The sequence below is a fragment of the Psittacula echo genome (genome assembly GCF_963264785.1).
Source record: "Psittacula echo genome assembly, chromosome: 4".
Classification (NCBI taxonomy): Eukaryota; Metazoa; Chordata; class Aves; order Psittaciformes; family Psittacidae; genus Psittacula; species Psittacula echo.
Window position 1 is genome coordinate 40,774,889 of NC_137738.1, and position 9,476 is coordinate 40,784,364.

At 38.0% G+C, this 9,476-nt stretch overlaps 1 protein-coding gene across 1 annotated transcript in view; it reads left to right on the forward strand.

Moving 5' to 3' along the window:
- The window catches only part of ESR1 (estrogen receptor 1), a gene marked incomplete at both ends in the record, with an annotated part of 109,063 nt that overhangs the window by 95,290 nt on the left and 4,297 nt on the right, over positions 1–9,476 (forward strand). Inside the window, one exon of the mRNA XM_080615883.1 lies at positions 5,114–5,247. Coding sequence (XP_080472009.1) covers positions 5,114–5,247 — 134 coding nt within the window. The remainder of the gene's footprint in view (positions 1–5,113; positions 5,248–9,476) is intronic.

Here is a 9,476-nt window from a genome sequence, read left to right on the forward strand (position 1 = left end):
TTCTTTCTTGCCTATGCCATGCCAGAATAAATTAATGAATTAGAAGTAAATCTAACCAAATATAATAAAAGTATGAGAATGAGATGCAAGGAGGATAAAATGCTGAGAAGATATGCACTATGAATTAATAGACTACAATAAATAAGAAGGTTTGTACTCATTCCAAATCTTTCTCCAAAATACAATGCACACTTAAACTGAAGTGATTTTGAATTATGAGAAAGCTGGGTTAACATTTACATCTTATTTTTCTTCTATGCTTTATATTCTATGCCAGATTTATGCATAAAGTCAAGCCAAAATACTGTAATATTGGCCGGGGGGGGGAGGGAGAGGAGTGGTTGTTTTTTACCAGTGCATTAGTACATAAACCCTTATTTGTATGATTTAAGGATTGCTTTTATTCTTTACTGAGGTGCTGAGTGAATGTTTGGATTCTTGTTTAGAAAGCTCCACACCAGTAATAAATCCTAGCCTCTAATGGTACCCTCTGAAACTAAACTCTTTCAGAAACCTCTTCAGCAATTTACTGTAGACACAAAATGTTTGTTGCAGATCATCTAGTCCAAACCTGCTTCTTGAAGCAAGACCACTGCCAACACCATCTTAGACCAGCTGTGTCTTTGTCTAGCTTTCTTGAAAGTCACTAAGAACAGAGAAGACACATCCTCTTTTGGTATCTTTTTCAGGGTTGCACTACACACCTACAATCCAGCCCGAACCTTTCAATCTGTAGCTTATAGCAGTTGCCTTTTGATTTAACACTTACTGCTCCTGAGAAGACTTTGTTATAAGCTGTTTGTAATGCCCATTCCAGCAGTTTTGACTGTTCCCTCCCCTACATACTTTGCTTTCTTCTCATCAGACCAAACAGATCCAGTCACTCACCCCTTTCTACAGACCACATGCTGCATGCCCCTGATCATCTCCACAACACAAGGAGACATCTAACATAGTTCTTGGGCTGAGAGGCTGAAACTAGGCCCTCATAGTCTGCATAATCTCAGCAGGGCCAATCAGAGGTGGAGGAAATATAATTTCTCTTGTTCTTCCAGCCACATTCTTCCTTACATAATTTGCATGCAATTTGTCTTATCCACAAAGAGAGAATGCTGTTGGCTTATATTTTACTTGGTTTCCATTTTCAAGGGAGCTACTGCTTGGCCCTGGGTACAGAATGTTGTGATTCTCTTTGTTGAACTTCATGAGGTTTCTGTTGGCCCACTCCTCCAGGATCCCTCTAGCACTGAGGTTGTGCTACGTAGTCCATCAATCAAGCACCAATTTAGTATCATCCACAAACTGAAGATCAACCTTTTATCATCACTCAGACTATTGAGAAATACGTTAAACAGCACTGGCTCTAGACTCAACCTGTGGAGTACTTACTACCTACCAAAACATAGGTGTTATTACAGCTACACTTAGTGTCTGGTCATCCAGCCTGTTTTCCGCTCATACCTGTCTGCTCAGCCTGTGCTTCCATGGCTTAACATATGATTAGAATGCTTTAAACAAAAAGCCTTACTATAGTTGATTTATATTGCATCAACCATCTTCCTGCTGATCATTTGACTATTTCATCATAGAGCAAATCAGGTTGGTCAAGCACAATCTGGTTTACTAGATCCTCCATGATTTTGTCAAAGTTGAGTTATCCTTCTACTTTATGTCAGGGACCTCTTTCAATCTCTGTGATTTTTTTTGTGATAGGTAGTACCCAATGGATACGTTGTTTCAGCACCCTGAAATGAAACCCATTTGGCTTCAAAGTCTGGAATTAGTCTTCAGAGTAATTACTGATTCTCTAATTCCCTAACCTGTCAATATGCTTCTGATGGTTTTGCCAGTGAAATCTGACACACACACACACACAAAAGAACAGCTATTGAGTGTTTCAGTCTATTCCATATAGTCAGTCCCGAGGCTTTCTCCCCCATTCATCAACTGAAATTACATTTGTTACTGCCATACTTGTAAAATCCCTTCTTAATACCCTTAGTGGCCCTCCTTAGTTTCAGGCATAAATGTTCACAATGTTTTGGTACTCCTCCTTTGTTGCCTGCTTTTATTTCTATTTCTTATATGTTCTTCTGCCTTTTAGTTAAATAAGGGACTCCTTGTTTAGCCAAGTGGATCTTCTGTTGAAATACCTGGTCATCCTCTATGATGGGATGAGCTTGTTCCTGAGCTCTCTTAAGTTTTCCTTAAAATATTAATACTTAGCTTGACGCTTTTCCCCATCATTTCTCCAAGAGTATTCTGCCAAAAAAAAAAATCCGTATATAAACTGCAGTCTGTTCTTCTGAAACCCAGAGTTATATTTCTGTTGTTTGCATTTCCAGTCTAACTCTGGATCCTGAGTTCAATCACATCTCATGGTTGCTACAGCCAAATTTCCTATCTGTGGCCACATTCACCAGCAATTTCTCATTGTTTGTGAGGAGTGGGTCAATAGAGCATTGCCCTTTGTTGGCCAATGTGCTGTTTGCATTGAGAAGTTATCATCAACACAGTTCAGAAACTCCTGGATTACTTGCACAATGCTATGTTGACCTTCCAGCCAATGATTGCAGTCTGTCTATGTAAATATCCTCTACAAGACTGTAGACCAGTGATTGGGAGACTTCTATTTATATTATGCAATATAATAATGAATAATAAGTTATTTCTAGAAAGACATATCCACTTTATACTCTTGGTCAGGCAGTTTGTAACAACACTCCCTTCTAACTGAGGATGTGAAAGTTTCCTAACCTACTTTTATGATTAAGAACACATCCTGTGACAAGCCTTTTTTAGAGGCTTTGTCACCAAGTTACTAATTCTATTTGTTAAGATGACCTTCCCTCTCCTAGTCTGGTGGATACCATTCGTTCTTTGCAGTGCCTTGCTATCAAATGAAGTACCATGATCAAAGAAACCAGAGAGACAACAAATACACCATCAGGCTTTGGTCTGTTGGGTGCATCTGTGTCAACTTCCTGAAATCACCATTACAACTTCCTGAGTCACCATTAGACATTTGAAAAGGTCTCATTTTACAAATAACTTATTATTTCTTTTTTAAATCGTGGTCTTAGCTATGCAAATTTTACAATTTGTTCAGACTACATAGTATTTTGAACTGTTGTGAATACTGGCTGACAGTGGGTTGATGGGTCTTAGGAAGCCAGACATAAAAATGTAGGGTTTTCTTAATGTAGGCTACTTCCCATATTATTCATTGAAGCTTTTCATTTCTGCGTAATCCTAAAATTCTAAATCCTTAAACTAAGCTTTAATGGGGCATTAAGTGAGGCACTTCAGGAGAGCTCAGCAGGATGCTGCCTGGTAACCCATAGGGATCTAAGGCAAGAAGGAGCATCCCATCCTCCTTATTAAATATACTTATGTACTATTTCCATTTCCAAGGCTGGATCATCTCTTTCTCACAGAAAAGTCAGAGGACATATGCTGTTGTAACAACAATTGGAAATCTTGCTTGAGACCCCACATTTTCAAATGCTACTGTATCTTAACCAACACCCTACTGGCTTTTTTAAGGGTGTATCTTTCACTTTGTTTTCTCAATATTGTTCCTCTTTGTTTAAGTATCTCTGAAAACAGGTGAAATAGATTCTATCATATGCCAAAATCACTGACTTAAGGCACTGCTCTGGGATAAGGGAGATAGAGATTTAATTTCAAGCACTGAAAGAAGCTGAATAAGGATTTGAACTTGAAGGAAGATTGGTGCACAAGTGCTCACAGACACCCTCTTTACTTCTTTGACTCAGTTTTAGGTTTAAACATGGTTGAAAAGTGCAGAGAATTTTGTCAGGCAGCAGTCAGAAAAGAAGATGACTGCTTTGTCTGAGGGTCCAGTGTGGGCTGAGACATTAGCTAGAAAGTCTCAACAGTATGGTATATCAGGACTTAGGCAGGTGTGTTTACACTGGCAGTCAGTGTCAGACTAGGAGATGCTCAGTCTGTGTTTGTGTTACAAGTTATAGTGGAATAGCTATCCGATAATTTGAAATTTCTTTTGCATTTTCCTACAGCAATGATTTTCAAAATTTCATAAAAGCTATAGCTAAAGAATAATATATCTTTAAACAGCACTCTTTTAGTGATCAGACTGTCTTACACGATAAAATTTCACTTAGCAAGTCCTAATGAAAGGAAAACTAGGTAGGTAGGTTTTGGTAAAAGGTAGCAATGTAAATAATCTAAAATTCCATGACCAGAAAACCTGCAGGCTAAACTTTCATAAAAAATAATTATAATCTGCATCAATTGTTAAACTTCAGGTTTTGTGTACCAGATGAAATTTAGTGAGCAAGAATACCTAGTATTGCGAGCAAAGGGAGGAGGTTAATTGCCATTACTAGTGAACACTTTTGAGATTTCATAAGCTTTAGCTTTGTTTAATGCTGTAATGTAAAAAGTTATTTGATTTGTGGAATGAAATGCTAGTTTTGATCAGACTCAGTCATACAGACAAGATTTTGGCCTCATAAGTCCTTCCTGAGCTCATGAAGGAAGGACTTAATTAAAAAATATTTTTTAATGGAGACATTAAGAAAAATTATTATTTTATAAGGAGACATTAAGAAAAACGGGAGAAGCATTCTGGAACATTACAGCTTGCAAGGCCAGGTAGAAAAAAGTACAAAACATTAGGGAGAGAGAAATGCAAAGTATTTGGACTATTTCAGTTAAAGGAAAAAAAAAAATTAGGAAGAGGAATCAAGGTAATGCTGACAGAACACACACACACAAAAGAAATAAAAATGTAGTTCTGAACAAATCTTTTCCTCAATGTAAATGTTTGGTGGAATCAATCTCATACCTTCCACCCCAGAAATGCCTTGGTGATGGGTTTATGAAATTGACATTTTGGGGGGTAATATATTGCTTACTTATTAATTTTATGTGGGATACTGGGAACTCTGCTTTTGTAATTACAACTCTGGTTTTGTAATCACACATACACCAAATAAGCATAGAGTCTAATACTAGCTAGTGAACTGATGAAATCACATTGGAGAGGAATGATCCAGGGGAATGAAAAGTTCATGCTGCAACCAGGTTGAAGCTGTGAATATCTCCCCCTTGGGTATTCACACAGGAATCAAGGGAAATGTGTAGAGGGCATGGTGGAAATCTTTGACATGCTGCTGGCTACTGCTGCTCGGTTTCGTATGATGAACCTTCAAGGGGAGGAATTTGTGTGCCTTAAGTCCATCATCCTGCTCAATTCTGGTAAGTGGTGTGCTTTGCTGTGCCTCGGGTAATTGCAGTTGCTTCCTGCATGTGGTTGAATGCCGCTTGTTGTCACTACTGACGTTTTCATTTTGAGACAGCAGCAATCAAAAGTGGGGCTGTCAACGCAGATGAAGGCAGAACCACCAGGTAGGAATAGAAGCAGGAAAACACTTTGAGTGGGTATAGGCAGGACCCACTAACATAGTGGAGTAAGTAGCTCATATACTGTGTACAGCTGATGTGAAGAGTGATCAGAGCAGTGTTTTGAATTAGGTGATGGCAGGTCTTAAAGATCTGGTTACGAGACACTGAGTAACTGGAGCCACACATAAGGGAATCCAAAGGTAATGCTTGTAAATCTATGCCTCCCTTTTGGCAGTGACAAAATAAAGAGGAAATTATGGCAAAAATGTGGCCACATTTATCGTGGTTTAGTTTCTGTTTAAATACCGGCATCTAAACCTGATGTCATCACCTTCCACTTCCTTTATAATTTATAAGTATTTCTGGGCTGTAAATCTCCTTCTGAAATACACTTCAAAAATCGGTGGCTAAATAGCAAGTGTAGGTGTAGATATAAATATGTAAGGTTAGCTGACTCTGATTCTGCACAAGGTGACTGAAAAAAGAAAATTCAAGTTGAGGCATGTGACAGAAAATTTCTGTTGCACACCAGAGGATCCTTTTCTGTTTGAAATGAGAAGAAACTCCAGATAATTGCAGAAAGGAGACCCATGGTGTTCTTGTGGAAATGATAGAGGTCTAAATAATGTAGGCCAAAAGAAAAAAATTTAGATTCAATTTTCTGCTGTTACCTAGTGCTTAAAAATGCAGTTTCCCAAAACTGAGCATTTATCCACTTGTTCTCCCCTTTTCCTGTAGGTTTGAACTTGTAGATAGCATCAACCTCTAGACAAAACAGATGTGGAGGGCTGTATGTCCCTTTTATCTTGTGGTTTAACAGATTGCTTGCCCAAGTTGCATGAAATACAAATTCAGGCTAACTGTAAACACAGCAGACTTCAATTTATTGATTGGGCACTTCTTCCTTTATGGAAACTTGGGCATGGTTTACCAAAAAAAAAAAAAAAAAAAAAAAAAAAAGGCAAAATTATGTGTTTCTACAATCAAATCCAATGTATTTTATTTATGTTCTGTGAGATACTAATGTGCTTCAGGTTTTGTTGTGATTGTCATCAATTACCAAAAAAGTGACATCTGAGGCAGGCACCTAGCATATTAGGAATGAAGGGCTGCTGTTCTTATTTTGGATGCCAGGATGTGAGATTGTAATTATTGTTTGACATTTTATTTTCCTTTTATTGTCCTGATAATTAGAATATTTCCTAGAGTTAAGTGTTCTTCCTGTAAAGGGATGCTCCTCCAGATTTTTAGCTAATATGTTGAAATGTAATTATCCTCTTAAATAAATATAGAACATGTAATTAATTTGTATAAATATTGAAATAAAATTAGAAAAAATAGAATTGAATTTTTAATAAACCTCATTAGATGTTCATGTCTTAAACACAAAGACTTCAAGCTATGCTGTTGAGAGATTTTGTGCCACTGTATTTAATATTGATCCAGAAAACTAGATCTGTTATTTAGAAAAAGCTTTTCCAGGCATCACCAGATATCCTTTATAAACACATCTCACTTTGTTAATGGGATTTTTTGTTTCAAGATTCCCTAAGGAAAAAAGATATATATAAAAAAAAAACCCAAGTGATATCAGTTATAATCACAGCCATATTTCCTTCTGCACATAAGTGAGGCTAGGAGATACCGGATCTTGATTTCTCCAACGTTCGTATTCAGCAGGTTGGAATCAGTGGTGCTCTATACAGTAGAAGGTCAGAGTTGATCTGAGGATCTGATAAATGATCTGATTTTGGGTGTGTAAAGGGTGGGGCCAGTTCTGCACATGCTGCGCCTCACCTAAAAAATCCACTGCACAGGCAAGAAGGGTTTACTCACACTTGCAAAGCCCTGTGCTTGTAGTAAGCATGAGTAAAGCCCTTCCCAAATCTTTGTTCGCGAAGTCAAGCCATCATCATCATCAAATGAAACTGCATAGATGCTCAGAAGTCCGGTATTTTTTTACAAGAGTCTTGACAGTGGCAGATCAGAGAGCATAGGGTGGGTTAAGATGTTACAGATTCATGCTGAAAGCAGTTTATACCACTGTTATGCAAAACATCATGTATTACTCTGGCTTGCACACTGCACTTATTGCAGTACGCTGTGTGTATCTAAGTACACTGTAAACTGAATGTGTACGTATATATGGCCACAGAATGTATGCCTGTATTGTTTGCAGTTGCCTATATTCATAAAGCTAATTAATTTTACATTTCAGTTCTTGCATTCCTGTAACCAACTAATTTTATAACTGCCTGAGGGGTTCACTACTAGATGGTGGGAATATGGACATGAGTTTCTGACTGTCAGACCCTTTAGATGCCTAAATTAGGAGGCTAGACTGCACTACTGAGATAAGTAGCATGATTTGGGGTATGTGTAATAGTTGTGTAAGTGTTGTTTGGCATAGGTACTCTAAAATGTCTTCTGGAGATGCTTTTCTTCAGAGAATACAGCCAACCTCTGTATGTAGTGTTGGACACACATGAAATACTATATGTGTTGTGAAGCACACAGTGTACATGATGTATGAGGAGAGGCTGAGGTTTGTTCATCCTGGAAAAGGGAAGGCTAACGGAGGGCTTAACTCCAGTGTTCAGCTGACAGACAGGTCATGGAGAAGCCAGGGCTAAGGTCTTCTCAGAGGTGCAAGAGGAAATGACAAGCTGCAGTGAAGACAAACCACAGCAAGGGAGAACCTGACTAGATGAACAGAACAAAAAATCTTCCCAGTGAGAGGTTAGGCACTGGAACAGGTTGACCAGAATGCTGGTAGGATCTCCATCCTTAGAGATACTCAAACTCAGCTGGACAAAACTCTGGGCAGCTTGACCTAACCCTGAAGTTACTGCTATTTCAGCAGGAGGTTGAATTAGATGACCTCCAAACCTCCCTTAAGCTGATAGTTTTCTGTGATTGCTCATGTAAGTATAAACAGATCTACTAAAGAAACAGCAGATAAACACACAATAAATTTTTGGCCCTTATGCTATCTGTATTATATATGCATATGATTAAACCAGTTGATCTCAAAATGATTTAAACAAGTGATTAATTAAACAAATTGGACTAAGTACGATGCACTTCATTTAAACGAAGCAGTCTGCATTTGCACTCCAAAGCTTTGTGCTGATTTAATTCACTGAGTGTACACAAACATTTCTTTATTAAATCCCTGGACATCTGTTAGGCTCTTCAAATGAGGTAGTGCTGTTTATTGCTTTTGTTGGACATTTATTTTCTCTTTTTTTGTAACATCTTTCAAGGATGTTTAATATTTTTACACTCCTTTTTCATGTGGTCTTGGGCAAAAATGCAAGTGAATTTTTTTAGCTTCACTCAGTGCATGTGGAAAAGATGGAAGGCTTTGTTTATAAAGCAAAATATACTTTTACACTACTTCCAAATTTTTCCTGAGATATCAAGGCGACAGCATGTCTGTAACAAGGACAGCATTGTCTAGCTAAATAACAAACCAGAAGGTGCCTGTCTAAAGCTGCAATAATAAATCTTTTGACTAAAAAGCAAAATTGTATTTTTGAAAAACACATTCACCTCGATAATAGAGGGCTGTTTCTTACCACTGGAAAGTAAGTACTAGAAACATGAAAGAGTGAGATGATGCTAGATGTTTTGAGTCTGTCTGAAAAGAGTGGTGCTATGTGGCAAAGCAACAGGCTTTCGCTCTGAAGATGAAGATGTTGATCACGTCTGCGTTAGCAGCCAATTTACCGAATTGGTTAGCTGGTTAATCCATAGAGCTGGAAAGATTTAGCTGATTTTATGCATCCTTTAGACCTCCTAATACATCATTCCATGTGACTTTGTTGTCCTTTTCTCCTGACTTTTCCATCTCCTGTTAAATTGTGCCTTATATTTATTTATTTATTTTGGAGGCTGAATGGTTACACAAGTGCATGGTACAGAGCTGAATTTGCTCATATCTCAGCTTGGCTTGCTACAGATACAGAGCAGTGGGACACTGTGGAAGAGGAAGAAGAGCCCAGGGTAACCCAGGGTTACCAGAAGATCTTTGTGTGCCTGAACTATAAATGTAAAAATATTTTAAGTGGGTGTTTATT